At 61.7% G+C, this 27,030-nt stretch overlaps 1 protein-coding gene across 5 annotated transcripts in view; it reads left to right on the top strand.

Annotated features, from left to right (window-relative positions):
- Positions 1–327: 327 nt before the first annotated feature.
- ZNF710 (zinc finger protein 710) overlaps positions 328–27,030 on the top strand; it is a 34,370-nt gene continuing 7,667 nt past the window's right edge. The window contains exons 1-2 of one of the 5 annotated variants that reach the window (XM_072869136.1): positions 24,535–25,313; positions 26,702–26,982. In XM_072869136.1, coding sequence (XP_072725237.1) covers positions 26,927–26,982 — 56 coding nt within the window. In that variant the 5' untranslated portion in view covers positions 24,535–25,313; positions 26,702–26,926. Of the gene's footprint in view, positions 456–24,534; positions 26,983–27,030 lie in introns of those variants that run through there. The other 4 variants (XM_072869134.1, XM_072869137.1, XM_072869133.1 and 1 more) reach the window with 4 other exon arrangements.

The following is a 27,030-nucleotide window of genomic DNA, read 5'->3' as shown; positions in this document are numbered from 1 at the left end:
GCCGCACGGGGCCGGTGCGGGCGCGGGGTCGGGCTGGCCGCGACCGGTGGTCGCGGCCAGCCCGACCCCGCGCCCGCACCGGCCCCGTGCGGCGTGGGGGGGGGGGCCCCCACGGGACGCCCCCATCCCCGTTCCCATCAGACGAGCCGCGCCCCGCAGCTTTGTTCCCCGCAACCGGTACCGAGGGCGGACCCGGCTCCGGGGGATGAGCGGGCTGGGGAGGCGGAGGGGTCGGGAGCGGGGCGCGGGGGGCAGGGGTCGCGGTGCTCGGGGAAACTTGGTGGGGGACGCGGGGGCACGGCGGGGAGATAAAGGGCGGCCGCCGGCGGCCGAGTTAGGAGGAGCCGCTGTTTTGCATCCCTTCACGTCAGCCCTGCCTCATTCCCTCCTTCTTCCTTCCTGCGCACCCAGCGCCGGGCCCGGAGCCGCCGCCGCCGCCGCCCCGGGAGCGCACGGTGAGTCCCCGCCGCCGGGCTCCCCCCCACGCCCCCCCCGCCCCCCCCTTTCCTCTACCGGCGGGGGGAACCGCCGGTCCGCAGCCGGGGCCACCGATGCGTCGCCGCCTTCTCTTTCCCGTCCACCTTCCCCCCGCGACGGAGACGGGAGCGATGGCGGCGGGAGGGAGGCGGGGGGGGCCGGGGGGGGGCCGGTGCCCGCTCCGCACGTGGGTCCGCCGGCCCCCCCACCTCCCCGTTCCCCGCCGCCAAGTTTCCCCGCCGCCGCTCGCAAACTTTCTCCGCGGTCGCGGGGCCGAGGAAGTTGCGGGGAGGGCGGGCAGGGCGGCCCGGCCCCCGGCCGCGGGGTCGTTACCTGTTGAGGGAAGGGAGCGCGGCGGCCCCGGAGGACGCGGCGGCCCCGGGCCGGGCTCCGCGGCACCGAGCGCGGCTGTGCGGGGGGGGGGGGGGGGCGGCGGGGGCTGCGGGGAGCGGCCTGGGGGGAGCCCGCGCAGGTAACGCGCGGGGGTGGGGGTGGCCGGAGGGGGGCGGGCGGCGGGCAGCACCCCCGGGGGCCCCGACCCTCGGAGCGGCCGCGGGGGGGGCGGGGGGGGGGCGAGGGGCGCCCGGGCCGGCCGGTTCACGGCGCTGCTGGGGGGCGAAAGGCGGGGGGGTCCCCGCGCGGGCCGCGCCCGAAGTTTGGGGACAGTTTGCAGGTGCTGGGGACCGGCCCGGCGGCGGCTGTCCCGGGTGTGCTGCCCGGGGACAGTACCGGGGGCGCGGGCCGCCACGAAGCGGGCGGGTGGCTCTGCCGGGCCCAGGCTGCCCCGTCCCACGCCGGGCGGGTCCCGCTTGCGCTCGCCGTCACGGAGGCGCCCCGAGATTTCGGGGTGCCGGGACCCCCGAGGGCTCCGTGGGAGGGCCGGGGTCTGGGGGCACGGCACCGCCGCCGGGCCGGGGGCTGCTTTGTCTCCCGCTTCCCTGCTGGGGACAGCGGCTCGTCCCGGAGTCCCTGTTTGTGCAGCCCTTTGATAGCTGCCTGTTAATCAACAGGATGCAGTGGTTAAATTGGTTATAATTAATTAATTAGTCAATCATTAGTAGTTTCTTTGTAAGCAGCCTGTGTGGGCAGAGGAGGGGGAGCGATGGGAATGGAAGGCGGCATCCCGGAGCCTGACCTCCCGCCAGCTCCGGACACGGCAGCGCGGAGGGCAGCGCCGCCAGCTCCACCAGCCTCCCGCGCTCCACGCCGCGCTCCCGGCCTCGGCTTGGTGGCTTCTCGCGTCGCTGATTTAAACCAGCCTCACGAAGCCGTACGCTCAGCGGTTCCGGCGAACGACGGTCTCAGTCTGGTTTGTGCAGGTAGTCTGGGCCGGACGCAGAATTTTCGCAAACGCGTCTGAGGTCGGAGGCAGAGCCTAAACCACGGCCTTGCCAGGGCGGCTCCTGAGAAGTCGCAATAGGGCCACTCGTCTCAGCATCCCCCCTGGAGCCCCGGCGGGTAACCGAGTCCTGGCAGTCGGCTGGGGAGCCGCAGCTCTGGCACCAACGCCTTCCGTGACCGGTCCCCCCGCTCCCACCCCTGGGTGACAGCTTCCCCACCCGCGGGAGCAGCCGTGGGAGCCAGGCGCGTCCTCCTCGGCGAGAGCCACCGTGGGCAGAGCCCAGATCGTGACCTGGGTGGGCCGGGCTCCCCTGCTGCGAGTGGGCTTCCATCAATGCCCTCTCTGAGTAGCGATCACATTATATCCCTATAAAACGGTAAACTAGATCGCAGTAGCTTGAGCTCTGCTACGCACTGAGGAACAACCTAAACTTGGGAGGTGACTCGGAGGATCCGACGTGGATACCCGCAGTGGAGGGAGCGGGAGCACCTTTCCACGGTGCCCGAGTAGCGTGTCTCCTCTTGTTCCCGTTGACATTGGCAGGGTTTGGTTTAACCTCTGAGAAAGCGGTTTTAGTTGGTTTTATTGGACCGCAACGCAAAAAAGGTTTTTCATTTATAAACTAGTTTAAGAAACGCAGTGTAGAGAGGGATGAGCGCATCCTGCTCTACTGTACAGCTGGAAATGTTAAGGAATAGGCAAAACGGTGGTTTTGTACCGCAAAGAAGGTGCCAGCGTAAAATCCCGTGAGCGAGAGTGTTGCCTACGCTCCTTACGTTTATTTTACCTTTATTCTTTGTTGAGAAGTAGGCTCCACTTCAGCATCTGCTTGAGCACGGTCTCCTTAATATCAGCTGAGCGGGTCGTGTCCGTGGGTGTTCTGCCAGGCCAGGACCAGAGCGGAGGCAAGGGGAGAGCTGTCAGCGCCGGCCCCGACAGGCCGACAGCGGGGGGTTTCCTGCCGGTTTTATTGCCGTTGCTCCCCCTTCCCTCCGCTGCCCACCGCGGGTTTTGGTTTCCCTTGACCCGTTACGTCTCCTCCTGTGAAACGGCGAGCGCTGGCAGGCAGGAGCACAGCTCCTGTCCCCCGCCTGCAGAGCCTGCCCGACGCGGGCGCGGGTACGCCAGCACCGAGGGCAGCGCGTGAAACGTCCCAGATACCTGCTCGGGGCGTGCTCGCCGTGGAGATGGCGCAGGTTGGACTGGTGGAACGTTGCTGGGCGGCCGAGATGTGACGGGAGCGCCGCGGTCCCGTCCTTTGTGCCTGCCTGCGGCCGGGAGCCTTCGGGACGAGTCACGGTCCCCGCTGAGGTCCCTGAGCCTTCCCGCAGGGCTTGACCTTGGGGACAGAGGACTGTGATCCGGTGACGAGTGTTTTCCCTTTGTCCCGCTGTCCCACATTTTCCTCCTCCAGCCCCGTGCACAGCTCTCCTCCTCCCTCGGCCCTCACGAAGGGCAGCATGTCGCGGTGGCATTCGCGCTGGGAGACGGACCCAGCTCAGCCCGCCCGCCTCCAGGCGCGGCTTTCCCTAAAAAAACCAGTTTCTGTCAAAAGCAGTGGAGTGAGATGCACGCAGTCGGTCGGGAATGGTGCTCTCGCTGGAGTGAGCTGGGGGGGGTCTGTACTTGAGAAAGGGGGAGGCTGCCGCTCTTCTTTGCCCTGGTTTCGATGGAGGAGCGGGGTTCTCTCCCGCTGAGAGAACAAGCACATAATGCAGTTTCTTTCCCAAACTTTAAATTAAGGGGCAGGGGAAACATGATTTTACATTTTCCTGATGGTGGTCTTTAGTCTCAACTGTCTGTCCGTCATTTGAGTGACAGTAAAGTATTTCTAACGAAAATAAATAGAAACAACATGTAAGCATCCTCCCTAAAAATCTCTTTGTGAAGCACGTAGCTGCCACGATGCCCTTGTGCTGTCGCCGTCCTCCCGTTTCTCTGAACATTTGTACAAGGTTCTCCGCAAAGTACCATAGCTTTTTTAGTAAAGGAGAAGTGACCGGGGGGGGAAGGCTTCTTGTTTTTCAGATGCCAGGTCTCCTGGGTCGCTGTCGACATTCTCAAGTGGGAAGAAAAGCCTCATCTCCCACCCTTCCTTCCTTCCTTCCTTCTCAGGCCACCTCTAATTTCACAGCAGAAAAACCGAGGGAGACAGGCAGTGTCCGGATTGCTTTTTTGTGTAGGGCGAGGAAAGACTTGTAGAAAGTTCATGTGAAACTTTGTAGGACTGGCTCCTGAGATAAAAAAGAGATAATTCGGTGACAGGGGAGCACCAGTGGCCATGCAGGGGCAGGATGCTGAATGAGAACAAGGTACATCCTGCGGCCCTGGGGTCTGTCCAGGAGCCTCGGGGGGCATCAAATTTGTACAAACAGATTTAAAAAAAAAAAAGATAACGCTTCCTTTTTCATTTGAAACAGACAATGTCCTCCCCAAAAGCTGGGGGGCCGAAAATGTTACGCTGGGTTTGTGCAAGTTGGGAGCGAGAGGGGGGATGAGGAGCCTGGGGGTCTGGCGCTCGCGGGCGGCGAGCTGGAGGGACCGGTGGAGGGTCAGACCTGCTCGCGGGTCACCGGGGAGCCCCGAGCTGGCGGGATCCGGCCAACGCGGAGCGCGGTCTCCCTCAGCGCGCAGGATCCGTGCGATTCGTTGGTGCGGGAGCGGAGGGAGGAGGATCGGGCCATCGCGTGCTCAGGCTGCCAAGGGCTCGGGGGGTCCCGGAGCAGCGGCTGGCGGGGAGCCGCTCGGCGAGGGGTGGCCGGCTGCCCGCGCGGGGCAGGGCAGTGAGGAGCAGCAGCGCCGGGGTTTGGTACCGGGCCTTGCGCAGCTCAGCGATGCACAGCTCACGCGGGAAGGGATGAGTGGGAAATTAGTGAAATCCTGTTTTACCCCCAAAGCGATACTTGCTTTCCAGGAGTGGCTGAGAGGAGGGAAAGGGCAGCGCGGTGACGGTGACATTTCTTGTGGGTAGCTGAGTAGTAACCTACAAAGGAGGAAAATTTGTAACTGTTCTTCACCTTACAAGGTTAAAAATTAACTGAATCAACCAGGAGTCGGACCTGAGCATTGCTGCCGGCAGCTCAGGCGAAGAGCTTTGGGATGCAGCTGCGCCTGGAAGCGCTGATGGATGGGATGCTGCTCCCTAAATAAAGCAGGAGGGCCGATGCCACTGGCAATGCCGCAGAGTCTTCTGGCAGAGGGTGGTGCAGAGGTGGTCACCGCGCGGGCGGCGGGGAAGGGTCTGACAAACCCGCCCCGGGGTGGCGGCAGTTCGGGGTCACAGCAGTGAAAATCCTTCCGACATCCGGGGGGTGTGACACGAGCTACGAAAAATGCTGGTGAGGACAGACGTGCAAGAAGACAAATTCTGTTGGAGAACACTTAATAACAGGAATCCTTGCGGCTTTGGGACAGCAGCAGTTGCAGGTGGGTGGATGGTGGAGCACGAGCAATGACCGGAGCAGGTTTGGTCTGCACGGCCTGACCAGGAGCCCTGCCTAAGGTCGGAGCTGCCGAAGAGGAGCTGTGGGCGCTGGCACGAGGCTGGGCTTTCGGCGCTCGGGGGTGGCCCTGGTGGGTTGAGGACCCCAGCCAAGGCTGGGAGGGGGCAGGCAGAGGGGTGGGGAGGGCTGGGGTGCCTGCCCGGGGCTGCAGGGGCAAGGTGGGAGCAGCACCGAGAACCACCCTCAGAGCAGGGGGCTGGAAAGGACCGGGAACGGGTTATTGATGCCAAATGCCCGGCACAGCTCTGGCCCGAAAATGGCCTAAAAATGGCACTGCTCAGCAGTTCCCACTGGCGCACGAGTGTGTGCGCGCCTGTGTTTGCACCTCGGCAGCGCCCACGGGCCGGGGGTCTCGGTGGCGCGGGCACTGCCGCAGCGCCTGGCGGATCCGTACCCGCCCGGGCACCGGGGTCGGAGACTTCAGTACTGCAGCCAGAAAAGCAGCTTCCAGTGCAAGTGTGTTTTAAATGGATGCTGTGACGCAGAGTGATTGAAATGAGTGGATTTAGTTAAAATTAAAACTCTATTCTTCATCTGTTTCCCCTTGCTCTTCAGCACATTCTGCAGGCCCCTGTGCCCTGACAAACAGCGCGCTTCCCTCTTGCATGCAAAACCACGAGTATCTCCAGCGCAGCCTGCGAATGACAGACACAAAGAGGTTTTGGCTAAGAAGGAAATATCAGTCAGTCCTTTCAAGGCTTTATCTCAGCACGTCAGTTTGGGGAAGAATGTGTTTTAACTAGGAAGCAGCGCGTGGACGTGTTCATTGTTTTACTTCCACATCTTGTGTATGTGAAACCGTGTTTCTGCATCGGCGTGGTACACCCAGATGCGCTTTGCTGGGCAGCGTGGGAGACGCTGTAGTTAAAAGGGGAATTTTGTGGGGATTGCAGGCTGAGGCCACAGGCAGTTGGTGCAGAAATGAGATCTTTGGGACTGGCTGCTCGCTGTCCATCTGAAGCCTTTAACATCCTTCCCTACGCGGTGCTGCTCTCTCCCGCAGCCGGCACCGTGGCAGGGCCGGGTTTGTCCCCTGGGTACGGCCGGGACCGGCCGGCGGCACCGCCGGGCTGGGGGGAGAGCCAGGCTTTGCAGAAGGCAGAAGCCACACCGGGCTGGAGCCCGTGTCCTGCCTGTGGTCATGGGCGACCCGGGAGGGAGAGGAGGGGGAGGAAGGACGGGCAGAGCCACAGGAGGAAGAGCGCTCGCTGGCTGCCTCTAAATTTATCTTTCCTGTTTCTCAGTAGCAGCGTTGTCTTGTGTCGGTGCTCCATGGTGCCGGGTCGTTTCGCCGCTCTCTCATCGCTCGTCTGGATTATCCTGAGTTTAACGAGCTCTCTGGCCTTTCCCTGCATGTTCTTTCCATTTTTTCATTCTTCACGTGCTCCCCGGTTGGTTTTCCCTTCCTTCAGCCCCGCTCTGTTCTCGCAGCCCTGTGCCCAGGCCGCCGTCTCGGGACCCTTTCGGCGGGGCCGGGGGCAGCCGGTGCTGCAGCAGCCCCCGGCCGGGGGTGCCGAGCGCCGGGTCGGGGGTGTCCCAGAGCCCGTGGGCTCAGCACCGCCAGGACTGGAAATAAAGGCGGGCGCTGGAGGACGGTGTTGGGCTGTTTTCCCTTGGGGGGGCCTTCGCTGAACACGGACTGCGCTGTTCTCCCTCCCAGCGAGAGGCGGTGGGTGCAGCCCCCGACCTGCCGCCGCTTCAGCGCTTTCCCTCTCCCCTTGCCGAGCTTCTCTCTCCCACCACGCCTCGCCGGCACGCTGGCATCACGCCCCCGCCCCAGCTCTCCCGCTGCTCCCCCGACGCCGACCACGGCTCCGGCTTTAATGCTCGGGGCAGTCTGAGCGTAGATTTTGGCCACCACGTGCCCACCCGAGCGAGCCGCAGAGGCAGGCGGGTGCCCATGTCCTGCACCTTGCGCGGGAGATGCTGAGCGTGGCCGGGAAGATCAGAGATGGCCAGGACTGGCCCGGCTGGCGGCTGCTGTGGGGAAGAGTTGGGTGCTGTTGTAAGGATGGGTGTTCTGGGGGGCCAGCTCCCGTTCCCAGCCAGGACACGCATCCGCGGGGACTGTGACACTTCCCTTCCTCGCAGAGGACTTCCCGCTCTCGAGTACTGACCCCGCAGCCATCTGAAACAGGGGCACCATCAAATCTGAACTTTAATATCTCCCTCCTCTCTGCCAATTGCAACTTTTTTTTTGTTTTGAGCCATCTGAGAGTTACCATTTTCAGGCGCTGATCGACCAGCCCTCCTTGGTTTGTCCCTTGGCTTTGCTCCGGAGATGTCGGTACATATTCTCCGTGGCTATTTTGCGCTCACCGTGCGAGAGGCTCGCCCTTCAGCCCTCGCTCACGAGTCCCCGTGGCTGCCGAGGGCAGAGCAGCTCATTGCAGGCGTCTGCCGCTGTTGAGAGGAGCTGCAGACCCGGCTGTGCAGGCACGGGTGCCCTCCAGAGAAAGACGACTCTTTCCAGAAGACGGAACTGTAGGCAGAACTGAAAGAGCCTTTTCCGTCGGTGGTGCCAAGCCACTTTGCTGAATTTCTTCTCGTCCTTCCCCGTTTTACGCCTTGGCCGTTCAGCACGCGCTTGTGAAGCCCGTCAGGGTAATTGCAGAACTCGTCTGCAGAGAGCAAGCCTTGATTTATGGGGGCTTGAGTGGTTTGGTTTCATTTTATGATTATCAACAAGGGACACATATAAGCAAATTATTTCAACAGCTGAATATTCTGTATATTTATAGGACTTTCTTGCTGTAAGAAGAGAGAGTGCAAAATACAGCAGTTTTGCAGACTGGGATGAAAATGGGGACTGGGGTGGTTCAAGCAGATCCGAGCGTGAGCCGGCCCTTGGTGCTGCCAAAGCAAGGGCAAAATGCCTATAGACAAAACCAGCCTTGTCGTTACGCTATGAAATATTTATTAAGACGAGTAAAAAGTACAAACATCCCCACCCCCCTCAGTCACGGCCAGTGCTTGCCCACTGCATTTTCCCGTATATCAGCCGGCGAGCTCTTTCTGAGCGCATCACGCCGGCCGGGCGGGCGTTTCATTCCCTCCCGCGCCCGCGGCAGCTCCCTGCCCGCGTTTGCCCGACGTCCGCTCTGGTTTCAGGAGCGCGAGCTGCAGGGCCGCGGGCATCGCGCAGGGCGAGCTCCCGGCGTCTGAGGCTGCGTCCGTGCCGACGGGCCGGCCGGTGTGACACGCTCCGGACAGCGGTGCCAAACTCTCCTTTGAACTCCGTTTAAAAAAATAAATAAATATACAGTCTTGTGTAAAATCTCAGCCTCCACTCGGAGTTGGGAGAGCTGGGTGAACTCTCACGACATGATAGCATAGACAGAAACATAAGTGCAATAAACGGAATTTTCTTTTTCACTCGGCCACGTAAACCCTACAGAAGTATGCAGCAAATGCAGCGTTCGTTCCTTCAGACCGGTGAGAGCCTTTGCTTCCCCCCCCGTGAGAAAAGCAGCCGAGCTCCTCCGGCCGCCGTGGTTTCAAACGGCATCTGCCGTGCAGAAAGGCCAACGCTTTTATGGTTTGTAAGTGGCCGGTGGCAAGCACGTAAGTCCAACCGCACGGCTACGCGCACCGTCCTCGGCAAGAACATGCAGACGACTGCACCCGGCACCCACCCGACTGCTGGGTGCGTCTCCTGGAGCTCCGGGAGAGCGGAGGTGGCACTGGGGACCGCTCGTCCCGCTGCTCGCAGGTGCTCCGACCTGATGCATTTCGGGACTCAGATTTCAGAATCTAAGTTTCTGCTCCCCTGAAGTCACCAGAAGCGCGAGGGACAGCGGATGTGGAGTCCTTCCTGCGGGGAGCCTTTCTGCAGAGATCACCCCGATAGGTTCCTCACCGATGTGTCTGAAGTGGAATAAAAAGCAGCTCAGCAAAAAAAAAAAAAAAACAAACCCCAAACTTCACTCTCTCATAGACTCTCAAATAGTCTGAAATTACACATACAGCCTTTATTTTCTGAAGCACCCAGCCTGTAGCTGCCGTACATTCATTATCCTTCGTTAGGACAGAAGCAGTGCCTCCTGGCTTGAAGAGGCGTTTTCCATATCAGTCACTCTGACTTCGCTGGCTCGAATTTTACCTGTCACTGTTTCAGACTTTTCATCTGTGTCGGGTTAGGCTCCGTGATGGAGGATTTTTTCCTTTAATGACAAAGTTTGGTATTTTGAAACAGACTCTTTGTGTTCCCGCGGTGCCGCTGCTCGGGGCTCGGATTCGGGACAAACCGCCGTCCCTGGGCGCCGGCAGGGCGTACGGAGGGTGGGTTGTGGATGGGGCCGGTGTGCGTGCACCGGTGCTTGGAAGCCTGTTTGCTGAGCTTTGAGAAAACAGAAGCGATGCGGGGTGCCAGCCGTATTCCCAGCTGACCCCCTAACGCACGCAGGCACAGTCAGAAGCAGAAACGGCCTCGCGATGGCCAGGGATGCCGGTGGAGTCCTCGTGCTGCCGGGTGCCAGCGGGACGGAGCAGGGCTGCGCCGTCGGCTGCGATGGCCCTGTTTGCCAGGACACGGTTTTGGCTACCGAAGCCCTCGGGGCTGGCAGCCGGCGGGCAGCTGTGCTGTGGCTGTGGTTGTCACCGTGTGCTCGCTGTCCCCCGTGGGTGGCCGTGCGGCGGCGGGTCCTGGCGGTGGGGATGGAGCTGGGAGCCCCAGGGCTGGGGAAGGATCTCAGCCCGAGTCCCGTGGCCGTCTGTCTCCTGCTCCTGTTCCCCTCTCGCCCCGCGTCTCCAGTTCGGGTGTCGCTGGAGACCCTCTGCGGTGAGGGTGCCCAGAGCCACAGCTGCTGGGGTGGGTGCCGAGGCCGGCGAGGGGTGGGGGGGACGCTCTGGGGTGCCCCCCGTTCGTCCGATTCCCCTCCCGCCCCCCAGGGTTTGCACCCTGCGGAGCAATTCGGAGGAGGACGGGGCAGTCCGGAGAGGCACCTCGGGGACAGGGCAGGGGGAGCAGCGCCCACAGCCGCGTGAAGCCCCGGCAATGGCCCTGGGTCTCTGTGGCTGCTAGAGAGCGTCAGGAACCGGGGAGGAGAGCGGGCACGGCTGGCTTTGGTTCAGCCCCTAAAACCTGGGGGACACAGGCACCTGTGGCTGGGGGCCGGAGGCTCCCACCCACCGCAGCCGGGCAGGCTGCCCGCGCTGCCCACGCCAGGGCCCGTCCCGAGGAGGCACAGGGCAGAGCTGGGAGTGCCCTGGAGCGGGGCAGAGCAGCCCATCTCCCCGGGCACGCGGCCGTTCCCCTGTCCCACAAATCCGACCGCGTTGCGCGTGCCCCATCGGTAGATCCCCCCCGGGTGCCTGCGGCCGTCACGCACCCCAGAGCACTGCCGGGGATACCGTATTTCCCGTATCCGACGTAGCACGATCGCTGCCTTGGCTCAGTCCTGAGCTGAGATTTCGTAAACTGCCACCGGCGGGGACCCTCCGCCCGGTGCCTCCCACTCCATCCGTCCTGAACCACGCTTTCCAAACGCTCGTCCTCCTGACCTGCTCGGCGGCTCAGAAAAGGATCTGAAACATTTTTCACCTTGTGGATCTGAAAGTAACGTGGCATTTGCAGCTGAGCTGTCAGCTGGGCTCCTAAAAGGGTGCAACACGTCCAGTAACGCTGCTATTAGAGAAATCAGAAGTGGGATGTTCCCAGGGGTCCCAGGTCCCCAGCCCCTGCCCGCCCGCTGGGGACTCGATCTGTTCGTTATTTAACATTTCTGCCCCCACGGGTGTCACCTGTGAGTTCTGCAGGGGAGATTTCGTGTGTTGGAGGTAATTCCTTGAGACATCGAGCTGGGAGGTCCTGCGTTCCTCCCTGCCGTTTGGGCCATACTTCGCCTCGCAAAGGCTTATCGGGGATCTTTTCCCTTCGCTAAGAGCAAACCGCAGTCAGAGGTGGCGTGCTCCGCGACGTCCCGATGGCTGCTGGCTCGCAGGGACCGGTGCAGTTGGGAGCAGTTTTCTCCAAAGCGGAACAGCCTGAAAATCTGAAGTTCACGCAGTGAAATGTCCCCTCACGCGGCAGCTCCTCGCCCTCTCCGCAGAGCAGCCTCCGTGCCGACAGCAGGAGCTGGCTCCCGTGATCAATAACAGCGGGCTTCAGAAGCTCTGACCCGTTTTACCTGTGAAAGGTTGTCTGGTCGAGTATTAATTAACACACTCAAACCAGACCCTCTTGGCTATGATTATCGTACCACCCGGCCCAGCAGAGGTGACGGTGGATGCGGTGAGCGTCGCGGTACAAAGCAGCCCCGTCTCCCTGGGCGCATGGTGCAGCCGCCGGCGCTGCTGCCCCGTCCGGTGTCCGTCCTTGTGCGGCACGGTGGTGCGGCACCGGCGGCAGAGCTCAGCCGATGCCCGGCCGCGGTGGGCACGGCATCCCTGCGGGGAGCGGGCGGCGGGGCGGGCAGCGGAGGAGGCTCCAGCCCTGGCAGGGCTCTGGGACCCCTTGTCCCCAACACCGGGAGGTTGTGCTGAGGTTCCTGTCCATGCCCATCCCGGGGATGTCGGTCGCCCTCTCCCGCTTCCCAGCACCGCAGTGAGAGGGGTGACGTCTGCCCGGGCGCGGGGGGAGCGTTTCCAGCCCCTGTTCAGCACGTGGGAAGATTGAACTTAGCAGCAAAATCACGTGCAGTCCGGAGCGTTCACCTTCCTCCTGGCCTTTAGCTCTGGGTGGAAGTTTCTGGCTGCCGTGAATGGATCCGGGCAGTCCCTGCGTCCCCATTCCCCGTTCTCGCAGCCCGGCGCAGGGCAGAGCCCGGGGGAAGGGGGCAGCCGGGCCCAAGAGCTGCCCTCCTGCGGGCAGCGCCGCCGGCGTGGGCAAGCTCCACACGCGGGGGGCGTCAAAAATATATTAAAATTGTTTCCAAAGGTAAGGGCAGCAACAACCTCAAAAGTGAGCCTGTCTTCCTGCTGCGGGGGTCTCCCCTCCTGTTCCTACTGCGGTGGCACACATCTCACAGTTAGAACGTTTCGGTTGTTTGTCCCTTTTACAACCGGCCGGCCGGGTTATGCACATAAGGGTGCTTCGGCTCCTACTTGTGTATCGGTTCCTCTGACCTCCAGCCACTTTTATTGCTCTGCTTTGAGGTCCCGGCGGTTTATCATTAACCCCTGGCAGCGGGGGATGCTGCGCGGGAGCGATGCCGAGCGGCCGCTGCCCGGGCTCCTGCGCAGCGGCGTCGTCCCCTGCCTGCTGCGGCCGCTGCCCCACCGCCGGGCTCGCTGTGCTGCCAGGCAGCGCGGCGATGCCGCTCCCGCCTCGCTGCCCACGGGAACCCGGGCTGCCTGCTGCCTCCCGCTCGGTTTCCCGCTGTCCCTGGGGGACCCTGCTGTCCCGCCGGGCCCGTCTTCAGAATTTTCTTCCCGCTGCATTTTCACTCTCCCTTTGTCCTGTGTTACAATGCCTCTCTCCTTGCTGCGCTTTTTGGGTCATCTTCACGTGGGAGGCTCCGGGAACCCCCCACCTCTGCCGAAGACGCTGAGCGAAACGTCTTCGTACCCCCGTACCGTGGGTCGGTAAAAGCCCCGACAGGCCTCTCCTGGCAGGGGTCTCTGCCGTTGCTGTCGTCTGCTGAGGGTTTGGGGTCTGCAGAGCGAGGGGGGCTGCACCGGCCACCGGCCCACCCTTCGCCCCCCGCTCCCTGCAGAGCCGGCACCCGCAGCGCCTGGCCCAGAATCGGGCCCCCGGGTTTGCTCTGCCACAAGCGTCCCTCATCTCTGTGCACGGGTTGGGTTTTGACCTACATCTCTGGCGCCGGTCGCTTTTCACGGCCACGCGTGTTCCTGCAGATTTGTGTTCTCCGGCTGTCCGCGCCGTGGTTTTTCCTAGGGACGGCGCGGTGGCTTCTCATCTAGGAGACCTGGTGGTGAGGACGGGCCTTCCCAGAGCCGCTCTGTGCAGAGCTGCGTTCACTTTTTTTACATATCTGCATGTGTGATTACTGGGAGAGGTATTTTTAAAAGTAGCTCGGCGTCTCTTTCAGGGAGTTAGCAAAGAGCAGATTTATTTTCTGCTATGCTGAGAATTAACTCCCCTTTCTTCCTCTTCCCTCTGCCCCCGCTGGAAAGAGAGAGAATGCAGAAAAGAAGAAAGGATTTACATTGTGGTGGTGATTGGCACAGGCTGTGAATGAGAGGTCATTTCATCTGGCTGTTTCTTTTCAAGCGCTCTTTTTTTCATGCACACTGTATTCAGGCTGGGAGCATTCTTTCTTTTCAAAGCTTCTCTGTCTGTCTCTCTCTTCCCCCTCCTTTATTTTTCATCCCTTTTCTTTACTTTTGCTGTCTTTTCATTCTGTTTTTCTCCACCCCCTTGGGGCTCCATTTTTTCTTTCCTCTTTCCTCTATTCAGTTCCTTTTTTCTTCTCGCATCTTTTTTGAATAGCTCTTCTATTTTCAGAGAGGAAAGGGAGTATGTCGGAGAGAAGTCGTTGCAGCAAGGAGGAACTTGAAAGTCTTTCTTTCCCTGTTTATTTCACTTAAAAGCAAAAATTGTTTTCCAAGGGAGAGCAAGGTTTCAGCGCGGAGCCTTTGAAGCGAGGCTGGGACGGCGGCAGGGCTGGCCGGGGTGGGATTTCTCCCTGCTCCTCGCCACGCCGCAAACACCATCGGTCCGAACCGCTGGCAGACGCCCAGAGCCCCTGGAGCGCGGGCAGGGCTGCGGGTCGGCGCTGTTTCGGCTGGGGTGTGGGTGCTCGTGCCGCGAGAGGGGGGTCCAGGCAGGAGCAGCCCCTCTCCCTTGGCTCTGGCCGGGCTCGTCCCCGGCCACTGCTCGCCCCGCACCTTCGGACACCAATTACTTGTATTTAATCGCTATTTCTGTCGCTGGTGCTCCCGTGTGAGCGAACGGCAGCGTTTAAAGACGTGATGTGACAATAAGCTCTGAAAGCGAGATCCCGAGAGCTCTCTGCTGCGGCGTGGGTCCCTGCGCGGCGTTGGGGAGGGGGGAGGTGGATTGGGATGGAGAGGCCGCGTTTGCGTCATTTTGAAGGGGGAACGTTGTGCTTGCACAAGTAGCCCATGGGCAAACGTGGGACGTGCCGGAGCGCTGCGCCGGGGAGCGGTGCCGGGTCCCCGAGGCACAGGGTGGCCATCGGCCGTGGAGAGTCACTGTGCTCCGGTCTGGGGGACGCGGGGCTTCGGGGTGCCGGGGTTCCGTGGGTTAGGGCCCTTCCACGGCAGAAGAGCAGGAGGGGTCTCGTACGTGTCCATAAAACCACAGCAATTCCGGTCGGGTCTGAGGGAAACGTCCTCGCTCAGAAGGACAAGGCTGGTCCCGGAGCCGCTGCTCCCCAGACGCAGTTTAGGTGCCACCAGCAGCTCGCCATCGCAGCGCTCCTAGCAGCTCCGTCGTCTTGCTTCGAGAAGAGCTGCCTAGGCAGAAGCGCTGATAAACCAGGCTTAAAGCTTGATCAGTTTGGTCTTCTAAAGAAGAGCTGCTGTTGTGCCATGTAGCAAAGCGACAGGAGTTCCCCAAGGAAGGCAGCTGTGGGGCCGACGAGAATCCCCCCCCTCGTGCTCCCAGCCCCAGCGCTGGTCCGGGCATTAACCGTCAGCAGGGTTTGGTGCGGCTTTGGCTGCGCAAGGAGCAAAGGTTTCGCAATCGCTTGGCAGAAACGGAGCGCTGGCTCCAGCGCTTGCTTTGGCTCGGTCGGTCTGTGCGGTTTTCTAAGGAGACTTCCCTGGTGCAGAGAAAACACTCGTGGTAACGAACCTGCTCCGATGGGCTCCTCGCTGCACTGCGTGCCACAAAACGGGGGTCCCCTGGAAGTGACCCTGTGCTGCCAAGTCGGACCCAGGCCTCCCCTGCTCCTTCCTACCGTCCCCCAGACTCCGGCAGAGCCTGTCCTCCCCGGGCAGCTCTTGTCCGTCCATCACCCCCCTAGCCAGACCGATGCCATTAGAACTCTGATTTTCAGAAAGCGTCTTTTCCCCATTAATTTTAGTCTCTCTCCTGGTTGCTTTGAAATAAAGTAGAAGTTGAGGGCTGATCTAAGACACACGAACAGGCGTTGGACTGGAGCCACCAGCTTTCGTGTAGGCTGTTAGAGAGGGGCCGGAGGACGGGGCTCAGGACCAGCTGGCGAGGCTTCGCCCGGCGCCCGCAGCCGGGTCCCGCTGTGGGAAGCGAGGCAGAGAGCACGGGCGTGTGCCCGGGGCTGCTCCTCTCCTGCTAAAACTGCGGTTCTGGGTGAATACCGGATGCACGGAAAACACGGCAAAGCGGGGACTCCTCGCGCCGCAGCCCCGACACAAAACGCGGGCAGGTGAGCCCTGCAGGCAGCTCTGGAGGGGCATCTGGTTGCCCGATCCTGAACGTCTTGTGGCGCGAGAGGGGAATTCGGCTTCCCTTTGTTCGAAGGGCTTTGAGGAAGGTTGGAAGGGCCTTGCCACAGCACGGGAATTTTATCGTCCTCTGGCAGAGGAGCACGCTGGGGCTCAGGCACGGGCAGGGGTCCCGAGCCGTGCGGGTGGGCTGCAGGAGGAGTGGGAGCGGAGCTGGTGGCACGGCAGTTAATGAAGTAGATTATTTTTTTTAAAGTGAGATCCAAATAATTGTAACCCCCGAGATAGAGAAGACGTTGGAGGAGATGAAAAGGGAGAGAGAAAGAAAGGAAGCAAAGGACAGAGGTTTGGAATAGAGAGGGAGATTAGGAGATAGATGAAAGAGAAAGGAGAAAGATAAGAGGGAGAGAGGGGACAGATCTCCGGCGCGAGATGGGCGTTGCCAGGGAAACGGGAAGAATGAGGGAGCGATGGAGGGATGGAGGAGCGAGCGAGCGGAGGATGCTGGGGGCGGGGAGCGACGCAGGGGTGGGATGGAGGCTCCGTCTTGGGTGGAGGAGGAAAGCGGATTCTCGGCAGAAAGGGAAGCGGGAGCGGGATGTCCCGGGTCGGCGTGGGCGCCGGTCTTGCTGGGAAGCCGCGACGGCCTTTGGGATCACTGCTCCGTCCCTCCGCGGCGAACGGGTGCAGCATCTGCTGCTCCTCACGGGCTGACCCCTCTCACCCTGCGTTTCCATCAGCGGAAACATTTCTTGCCCACCGCGGCTTTCCTCAGAAAGAGGATGCCACGCTGCGCCCGTACCTACTCAAACACGTGGATCTTCTTCTGGAGGGCTGGCGGGAGGTGGGAGAGGATCTGACCTGGGAGGGAGAGCCCTTGCCTGTGCCGTGGCCTCGATATTTATATTCCACTTCCAGATGCAGCTGCTGCATTCCGAAGATAAAAAAAGGTAGCGTGTGACGGTGAGGCCGAGGGGGCAGAGCAGCGACCTGCTCGCAGGGGAGGATGGGCACCGCGGTGCCGTGCACGCCGGGCCGGCGGGCGAGGGCAGTGCCGGAGCTTGGCCGGTGCCGCCTGCGCCGGAGCCAGCCTGGCCGCCACGTCTGCCTGCCCTGGGCCGGCGCTCGGTGGCAGGGGCGGCCGAGCATCCCCGGCCTCGCCGGCGGCAGGACGGTGCCTTCCCAGCTGCCACCCTCCTCGCAGCAGCAGAGCGGTGGCCGATTCCCGTCCCGAGGAGCGAAGGTTCCCCAGCAGAAATCGAGTGCCGGGTCAGGGTGAATCCCGGCGTAATTTAGTGCGGTCGCAGGCGGCTCCCGCAGCCAGAGCGGGGGCTGCCGGGCAGAGCCCGCAGCGTGACGGCGTGCGGGGCCGGGGCTGGCAAAGAAAAAACTTGCTTGAAAACCAGCCCTGCGGTCAGGGTGAGGCTTCGCTCGTGAGCGGGGCGCTGCAAAGCAGAACCCCTCCTTCCATGACACTACAAATGGTGTCATTTCAAACCCAGAGAGAGTTTTGTGCTCGGCGGCTTCGGCTGGGTACTGGGAAGCTCCGGAAGGCGCCGGCTGCTCCCGCATCCCTGGGCTGGCGATGGGGGGGACCAGGCGGCTCGGTGCACCGAGCACGCTTCTTCTGCAGAAATGGTAATCTCCAGTTACTTGAAAAACATTCCTTTTTCCCTTCCAGAGTTTGCCATAACCTGGTGGCTACAAACATAAATGTTTACTTCTCACCGATGAACGTAATGGTTGGGGTAAGGATCACTAAAAGAAACATCAAGGGAGCGATGGGGAAGGGTTTAACGTGACGTGACAAAGCGGGTCCCGCTCCTGTCCCGAGACGGTGTCTGTCATGCGGACCTGAAGCCGTCATTTTCCCCAGCTTGTTTTTCCACCTAATCTTACTAAAAAACCATATCTATACCATGCTACAAATTGTAGGTTGTGTCCTTTTTTTTTTTTTTAATCAAAGCTCCCAAAGATGATAATTCCTCCACCCAGAACCACTTCACGTGATACACGTGATATCATGTACGCCTTTCCTTGTCAGAAAGCGTATCCGAGGCTGAAGGCAGCAGTTCTGCTTTCTAATCAACTTACAGTAAGTAGGTTCTTTCTTTTTCTAGAGAAGTCATTAACAAAAGTTTTCCTTAAAAAAAGGGCGTTAGATAGTATCTAATATGGAGACGCTGACTGAATGAATTTAAAAATTGTTGTGATTTCCTTCGAAATGCGGCGTTTATTTGGTAGCAGCAACCCGGCACCACGCAGCCTCTCTCCCGTTTCTCAGAACTCCGGCTCGTGATTTAGCGCCCGGTTGCTCTGCGTCGCGTGTCAGCTGTGAGCGGGAAGCGGTGGTTCCGGTTCTGCCGCAGGCCCAGGCGGGCGGGCTGGGCGGCGGTGGTCGGCAGCCGCTCCGTGCCCGCGGCCCCGCGGCACGTGCTGCCCGCGCTGCCGCACCCGCCGCAGAGCCGGGGTCCGGCGCGCGCCCCCCCGCGTCCCGCAGCCCTCGGCCTCGGCCGGCCGCGGTGATGGGGCTCGTGCAGCCAGACAGACGTTTGGGCTCGGACGTGCCCGGCGTTTGAGCCCGGCTGCGGCGTGCCCTTCCCACGGTGTCGGACAGACCGTCCTGCGCGGGGAAGCTGTGGTGGCCCCGGCGGCGCGCGGGAGACCCCACTCATCCTCCCCTCGCTCAGCCCCAGCTCAGCGTTCAGGGAGACCACGACGAACTCGTAACTCCTCAGGCCTGGCACAGGACAAGTGCTCTGGGTCGCTCTTACGAATAATTTTAGTTGTTTGCTGTGATTTCCAGGGAAAACAATTTGTCTGTTTAGAATTTTTGTGGGTGCTTTGAGCAGCTTTATGTGAAAACCACAAAAAAGATGAAAGACTGATTTTTCCTTTATTAAATTGAAATGAAAGCTTCTTTTAAGAAAGGAAGAAAAATGAAATCAAAGGTATTCTCACAAATATTACAGATCCGTCGATCAGCCATTTTCCATTAAAAACTGTGGAAAAGTTTTAACGCCTCCTCCCCCTACAAGATCCCCCCCACGTGCCCAACTTCACCCGCTCGTCTTTAGCCCCGATTTATGCTCGGGCTCGACCCCAGTGCCCCGGGAGCTCTGCACGGTGCCTCCGCCGCCGTGTCTGCCCCACGCACCGAGAGCGGCGGGGGAGCCCTGGGGCACCTGCGGCAGGGGGCTCTGCAGAGGGGGTCCCACAACGGGGGTCCCGCAAAGGGGCTTCCGCAACGGGGGTGCCGCAAAGGGCTCCCGCAAAAGGGGTCCGGCAGCTGCCCGGCCCTGTCGGCACCTTCCGTGGGGTGGGAGCCCACCGGCGTTAAGGGGTGCGGGGTGCAGCTCCCGGAGCTGCGGCGTGCACCCCTCGGACGGCCAGCACAGGGACACGGGCTGGGCTCCCGCAGCCCCGGGATGTGCCGCCGCGCTGGCTGAAAGCCGGGGAGCTTTAAGGGAGGTGCTCTCTGCCCCCGCGGGACAGCCTGATTGCATTGCTGAGGTTGCACCGTTGATTTTCTTTCAGCGGGGAACGAGTCCTAAAGGTCCTCCTGGATTGCTGTTGGGTTTGTCATACAACCTGTAACGCCGAGCATGGGTGTGGAGGTGAGGTAGAGGAGATAAGCTGCTGCTGGTACCAGCTGGGCCCTGGCACCCGCTCATGTGCCGGCACTTACCCTCTGATGGAGCAGAGAGAACAGGGGCCGGCAGCCAGGAGGGCTCCTGCGTCCCTGGCAGAGGGGGTCACTGCTCCTCAGGAAAGCTGCGAAAGGTAAATCTCACAAACCCCTCGGACTGTGGGTGCCCTTGGCTCCCTTTCCTGCAGGAAGGGCTGGGTGTAGTTCGGTGGCCGTACCGCTCGCCCTGCTGCCTCTGGGGCTGATGTGAAGAGTAGCGGAGAGAAGGGTGTTTGATCAGGAAATGGAGCCTGATAGAAAACAAGGGTCCTTGCAATAGTTAAGACCTCAGCAGAGAGAGGAGGTGCTCAGGGAGGTGGTCGGGAGCTGCGGTCCCTTGCAGAGCACCGTCACCGGGGCTTCAGCCGGATGGCACTTTGTGGGAGCGGGGGGTCCTTTTACTCTGGTTCCCCCCGTCAGATCTGGGATCTTGCAGGCAAACCTCGTATGCGTGCACAGGCGAGGCTGTTGTGAACCAGACCTAATTTTTTTTGGCTGCTCAATTTAGGATTACCAAGAGTCTCATTTGCAGAGCTGCTGGGTCGGGGTCTGCTGCGGCTCGGCTGCACCGGGTGCCGGTGGAGGGGCTGGTGTGCAAGGCGGCGGAGCTGCTCGGGAGCAGCCGGGTGAAACCGAGGAGTTAAAACAGGGAAGGGAAAAGTGTCCAGAGAAGGACGGCTCTTAGTCTGGTGCAGTGGCTGGAAAATCTGGAATCCAGCAAGAAGTGTACTGGAGGATGAAGAGGCTGCTGGGCAAAACGCTGCTGCAGGAGGGGACCTGTCTGGTGTGAGAGGCCCCAGGTGAGTCAGGTGGTTAAAGATGAAGGGAGGTAAACAGAAGTACAAGTACCTGAGGAAGTGAAAGCTGTGTAAAAAAACCTATTTAAAGTGCCTAGAGAGGGGGAGGTGAGCGAGGAGCTGGTGGAGGCTCTGAGGAGGCAGCTGGTGGTCCGGGGCTGGGGCGGGCATGAACCGCAGGGATGTGCCAGGGCAGAGCCTGACTCTTCCCAGCTGTGTTGAGAAAGACGGGAGGAGAAGAGAGATTGCACTGAGGCAAAAACCTCCCAGGAGTGGGAGGAGAAATGCTGAAAGAAAACCGAATTTCACAACCCGCAGCGGGGCAGGGACGGGAGCTGCTGCCGCCGGCCCCAGGTGTGTGCTTCCCACGAGCGTCGGAGAAGGGAGACCGGTGGCGGCGGCGGCCAGGGAGACACGGAGGAGCGGGACCAGGAGCACGGCACGCGCGGCTCTCGGAGGGGATGGCAATGAGGGCGATCGTGTAACTCCACGTGCGGGAAAGGTGCAGGCGGGCGAGTGTCTCCATCGGCAAACGAGCCGGAGAGCACCTAAACCTGAATGAAAGGTTTTGATTTAAGCCCGGAGGAGGGTTCAGTTCCCAGCTACGGTACGTGGGCAGGGATGGCTGATGAGCAAAAACCTGCCAGGTACGGCCACGGGAAGGATCTGGAGACTTGAGCTGGGGAGGAAGAGGAGTTGCTTTTGTGTTGCTACTGAGATCGATATTAAGACATGTTTAATATATTTTCTGGTTTTCTGACCTGAGAGGTGGGTCAGAGGGATGAGCTGAACACACAAAACAATAGTTGGAAAAGGGGTTGAGGGAAGCCAGCCCGGAGAGGTGTAAAGGTGGAGCAGGTGGCTGTGGGAGGGCAGACCCCCTCCCCAGCAGTGTGTGACATGGCACCCAAGCAGAAGGGCCTGTCCCCTCGGGCGGGAGCCAGGAAGCCGCAGAAATGGTGCGATACTGCAAAACCAGGGGTATCTAAAAAATCAGTACCCGCAGCAGAGCTGGGACCCCAGCCCACAGCACTACTGCGCGTGTACCTTCTTACAGTAATACTCGCGACTCGCCCTCAAAAATGGATCTCGGCATTGTACGCAGCGAAATAGAGACGGACTTTGCCCCCAGAGAGCGGACAGTCGAAGGGCAGGGCGGGAAGGACGGGGCGAGCGGGTGAGCAGAAGAGTGCAAAGACGCAAGTGCCTTGCTGGAGCTGCTCCATCGCTGCTGGGTGTCAGTAAGGCTCAGGTGGGCTCTAAGAAGAGGTTTGAAGAAATCGGTGTAGTAGCAGGTTTTTGCATAGAATTTTTTCCCTGAAAAGTTGTGAATTTGTTGCAAAATGGGGTGATGAAATTTGTCATTGCTGGTGCAGTTGTTTGTCAGCGGCCAAGGAGAGATGGGATGAGAAAGGGCTTAAAAGGCAAGCAGCTCATGCCTGCCGCGGAGCCGAATGATGGGAGGGAGAGAGAACGGGGTCGCAGTGAGAAGTCGGCAGCACAACTCCTGCACAAGCGTCTTCCCTCCGTCCGACGGGAGCAGGACGCTGCCAGCCAGCGCGGCGCAGAGCTCTGCGCCAAATCAAACTGTGGGATGGCCGATAGCTACTGAAAAGTTCCATTTGTGGGTATGGAAAAGAAAGGTAGATCTTGGATTGCACAAGAAACTCGAGTGCAGGTGGGGAGGCCGGTGAAGGAGCGCGTGGCACGGTGGGCATGAGGCAGGAGAAGAGGAGATGGCTGCAGGACTGGGGTGGGAAGGGGGGGCCTTCAGGGAGTTCAGTTTAAGGTTCAGCCTGGCACCATTTGCTTTTCATGGGGTGGAAGATGGGGGAGCGTGGGATCTGCCCAGCTCCTCCTCTTGCCCTCAACCTGCCAGCTTGCCTCTCGGGGCGCGCCTGTAGCCCACCTTCCCCGCTCAGCCTGCGCATCCCCTCGGGCAGAGGAACGGGCACGCCCTGCTCGCTGGCCAGAGCTTACTTATTTGTTAGGGGCATTATCAAGGCAGTGCGGCCCTTTGTACAGCTCCTAACAGTCTCCTTTTCCACAGAAAGGTGGAGTTCACTTGTTAAAGCATCCTTACAGCTCCTGGAGACCCAGCCTGGTGCTCTGGCACTGGAGGAGTGCTGGGACTGTTGCTTTGCCAGGATGGACTGGCAGAATCCTCTCCCGTCCGTGCCCTGCTGCCCGCAGGTCTTCCCGGTGTGCCCGGCGCTGCAGCTCCCGAGTCCCCAGGCAGGGAGGGACGAGCCTTCGTAACAGCTCAGCTGGTGGTATTTTGTCAGCACCAGGAGGGACAACGTATTTTGCCTATTTTCCTTCCCCTGCCCCTTCTCGTGCAGCTGAGGTGGGTCGGGGCTGTGCGGGTGCTGCGCTGCCCTGGCCGTGTGCCTGGGAGGGGGGACGTGGCAGGGGTCCCCAGCCCTCGGCTTCCCCGGCAGCCTGGTCGCTGCCGTGCCGGGGCTGTGGAGGGCTCCGGCACAGGGATCTCTCTGGGACTTCTCAGGAGCCCGAGACCTCTGGCTGGGTTTTGGGTTCAGGCGTGCGGGTGCTGCACGAGCCTCTGCCCAGCGTCTGGGTGCTCTGCGTGCTTCAGCCCTGGGCTTGCATCGCCTCGCTTCACCCGGGAGCGATGGCTTCACATGGGACTGGCTGTGTCAGGTCTGTGCTCAGTTGCGCTGCTGGACCTGAGGCCGCTGCTTTGGCTTCTTTAAGCAAGATTGGAAGCAGCTCCGTGGAGAGCAGAGGTTTTGGCGGTCGTCTGCACCCCAAGGGCTGTCAGGGTGTTTCCTGGGGGAGTTGCAATACGTGACCTAACCTTCCTTGCCAGTGTGTTGGGAAACGGCGTTTCCAGCCCGCTCGGCAAGACCCGAGAAGGCCGAACAGGGAAGTGAGAGTGAGAAGTGAAACAAAAGCATCTGTCCCGTTCCTCACTTCTCTCCCTGCGGTGTTTGTGCAGCTGCAGCAGCAGCTCTGCGAGCTGTTGTGGCCTCGCTCTCTTGAATAGCAAAGCTCCATTTCTCATGTACCAGGGCCTGCGCATTCGATAGAGAAAAGTGCAAAAAGTGATTTGTGTAACACAAGGCTTTTATGTTCGTACTGAGGGCCCAGGGGAGCGGAGTGCGTCCCCTTTCTCGGAGTGCCCCGGAGTGGGAATCCACCATTTACTTCCTTCTAAAAGCCTCTGTTTTAGGGTGGTTGTTCTTAAAACGTACTGGTGCTGGTCTCGGGAGCGTATGTGAGTGTGTCATTCTTTCAGCTTCCTTGTCTTGTGGTGCTCGTACTTAGGGGCAGAGACCCGGAGCTGTGCCGGGGGGGTCCAGCTGACCCCTCAGCAGTGCTGGAGACGTGGGGAGAACAGTTGGGTGCTGCCTCGTGTCCCTTCTCCCCTCTCCCATCCTGGAGGCGGCCAGCTGGCTCCAGGGCTGTCCTGGTCGTGTGTTGTCCTTGCATTGCCCTTGCACGGCGCTTGCTGGCACCTGCCCTGGGGAGCAGGGTCCGGCCGTGCCCTCCCGTCCCCAGCTGGGAGCTGGGGAACAACACGCGGCTGCGGGAGGAGGCGTGTGGGGGTTTATCGTCCTGTATAAGCGGCTGTGGAGAAATCCCTGGGAAAAGCGAGATCTTAACTGGACGGGAAGAGACATCCAGTGGATGTGGAAACAGAAACTGTGCCCCAAACCAAGGAGGGAAACAAAATCCAAGAGCGAATCAGGCGGCCTTCCCTGCTTCCCAGCCTCCTCCAGCTCCTCTCGCCAGGGCAGAGCCGAGGGACCCCAGCTTCCCTGCCTGGGCTGAGACCCCGGGGAGCGGGTTTGGATCTCGGCTCCCTCAATTCCAGCACGAATGACAGCAGCCGATCCCCGACGGCAGCGGTGCTGCTGGCCGGCCCCTGCCGGGGAGCTGCCGCTCGGCCCCGGAGCCCCGGCTCTGCCCGGGCGGGGTGGGCGCCGAGCGGCGGGGAGGGAGCGGGAACGGCGCGGTCCTTGCGAGCCGGCGGGGGTCGTGCGGGGCTGCGCTGCGCCGGGCTGCTCTCCCCGGGGAGCAGCGAGCCGAGCCCGGCGGGGGGGCACGGGGGCACCTCCCGGGAGGAGGAGGAGGAGGAGGAGAACCCGCCCGGGCGGTGGGGATGGGCCGCGGGGTCGCTCGGCCCGGGGGGTCCCGGCCGGCGAGGGGCGGCCCTGGGGCCGGTCTGTGCGTGCCGGCAGCCGCCTCGCCGGCCGCTCCCTCTTCTTCCTCCCCATCCTTCCTCCCACCCCTCCTCCTCCTCCTCCTCCCGCCGCCGCCCTCCCCCGCTCCTCGCTTTGTTTCGCTGCCTCCGCACTTCCCCTCCCCTCTCTTCCCCATCCTCCTCCCCCTCCCCCATCCTCTTCCTCATCCTCCTCCTCTCCTCCCCATCCCACTCCCCCCGCGCCGCCGCCTCCTCCTCCTCTCCGCCTCCTCCCCCAGCCGCCGCCGCCTCCTCCTCCTCCTCTCCAGCTCCCCTCTGCCCGGGGCCGCAGGGTTTCTCCCGGCTCCGTGCCGGGGGCTGGAGGTGCGAGGGCCCGCAGCCGCCCCCGCCCCGCCGCCCCCCGCCCCGCTCCCGGGCCGCTGGCTCCGCGCAGCCCCGCCTCCCTCCCGGCCGCCGCGGTGCTCGGCTGGGCCCTTCCTCCTGCTCGGGCGGGGGCCGGAGGGGGCCGGGGGCCCTGGCAAAGGGCCCGGCTGCCGTGCCAGGGCAGAGGCGGTCGGAGCCGGGGGCCGCAGCGTCCCCGCAGGCACTGGAGCCCGGGGCGAGGGGGCCCGATCCTGTGGCCGGATCCAGCCCTGCGGGGGCTGGGCAGCCCCTGCTGCGCGCCCGGGAGGGACGCGAAGGAAGGAGCCGGTACCCCGGGTGCCGAGCCCCTGGGCAGCCAACCCTGGGCGGCCGGTGCCTGTCCCCCTTCTCTGGCTCTTCCTCTTTCCATGCCGGTTCTTTTCCCCTTCCCCATCCATCACTTCCTCTTCCCCAGAGGGATACGTGCGCTGCGGCCCGGTGTTTCGGTGAGCGCAGAGCTGCCGTGAGAGGCCGCACAGGCCGCGCTCGCCAGGGCCGTGCGGGAACCAGCAAGGGCAGGCAGCTGCCCACGGCTTTGCCTGCAGCGGAGAGGCCGATGTGCTCCGGCCAGCGATCCTCGTCCCTGCAGCCCGTAACTGGCCTGGCTGGTGGGACACGGCGTGGAGGCCGCGTGGGTGCCACGGTGAGGACGATAACCTGATAAAGCGGGATTTCTCCGCTCAGAGAGGAGAGTGGTTATTTAGCCCAGGATCGCCTCTCGCGCCGTGCAGGTGCTCCTGGGACTGCAACATAATCTGGCTTAGAGTTTATTCCTGTTTTACCTCCCCCATAGGATTTCTCTTTGTTGTAGCTGCAGAAATAATTATATTTAGGAGAACGTTCTTCACCGCAGGAGGAAGCGGCAGCCTCCTCGCTTTCCTCTGGTGGCGGCTCTCCAAGCGCCTCCCTGCCCGTCCTCGCTGGCCGCCCCGGGGCTGCTGGGGGGAGGCTGCTGGGGGCCCTGCGCCGCACCCTGTCGATGGGGGTCCCGGGCCGGCTCGGCGCGGGGGAGTCGGGCATCGCTGCTCCGGGCTCTGCGTCCCTCCAGGACCCTGCCCCGTCCTCTCTGGGGTGGGTATGGGGCTGGGGGCTGTCGGGCCCCTGGGCGCGAGCCGAGCGTGTGCGCGTTCTCAAAGTGTTGTTTTAATCCTCACAAAACAGAACGTGTAAACTACCCTTCAGCTGAAGGGAGTGTTTTGGCAGCCCAAGCATCTTTCCCCAGCCTACCGGCAGGCTGCTCCGCCGGCAGACCTGCCTGCGCCTTTTCATCTCTCCGGCTTCTCATTTCGCTCTGTTTTGCTTTGTCTGATGGCCTCCCCTCCCTGTTTCCCAGCCTGAATCGCCAAGGAACCTGCGGCCGCCAACCAGAGGGATCCGGGGCTGGATGGTGAAACAGCATCCCCGAGGCGCGGTGGTGTCTGCCCTGCTCTCCTCGGTGCAGCCGCTCCTCCGTGCTTTGCTCCCCCGGATTCCCGGGTTGTTGATGGGAGCAATTCCTCGGATTGCTGGCCAGCTGCCCCTGAGCTCTCCAGAAAGGGCTGGGGCTGGTGGGGCGGGTGCAGGCTCTGTCCGCCTGGTGAGGAGCACCGGCTCTTCAGAAGGGCCTCGTCCCTCCCGGCAGCTATTCCCACACTGGTCGCACCGTTTTGGTGGGAACGCACCCTGTGCTCTGCTCTCCCGGCTGGTGGGTCCCCGGAGATCACCAGAGCACGGGGAGCTCCTGGTTTGTCCCAGGCTCAGGAGCGGAGCTGCTTCCCCGGGGTGCTCCACGCCTGGTGCTGCCGCAGACCTGGCACCGGTGGCCCGGCAGCTGCCGGGTGAGGCTGGCTGCCTGTAGGCGTGGTGTGAACCTGGGGTTTTCTGCTCGTTTGTCTTTTGACTTGTGTTGCCAAAACTGCGGCCCTGCGAGTTTGCTGTGGTCCCGCGTATACCCAGTGGTGACACCATGGCATCGCTGTGATCTCCCGGTGCGCTCCCCTGTGCTTGCTTACCGCTTCTTGATTCTCCACCAAAGGTCCTTTGTCCTTCTAGTCAAGGCTGGTTGGTGTCTACCTGACCTTTCACGTCCGTATTGCCCAAACTGGCCGGCACCGTGCACTGCTCCTGTGTGAGCTCCACCGTCGCCGTTCCCTCAGCCATCACCGGTGTCGGACGCAGTGAACGGCAGCGCTGGAGCAGCTCCTCTTGCACAGCCTTGCACCCTGCAGCCACGTCTGCGCCCTCGTCCCTCTCCTTGTCATCTCCGTTTCTATCAGGATGACTTGCTCAGGGGATCTTGTGGTGCCAGCAAGCCCAGGCGAGCTGTCCCGCCGGTGAGTCCCACGGCGGTACGCTCCTCCTCGCACAAGTGAGCGTCACTG

The sequence above is a fragment of the Ciconia boyciana genome, chromosome 8 (genome assembly GCF_034638445.1).
Source record: "Ciconia boyciana chromosome 8, ASM3463844v1, whole genome shotgun sequence".
Lineage (NCBI taxonomy): Eukaryota > Metazoa > Chordata > Aves > Ciconiiformes > Ciconiidae > Ciconia > Ciconia boyciana.
Note: the sequence above shows the minus strand (reverse complement) of the source record. Positions and strands in the feature narration are given on the sequence as shown.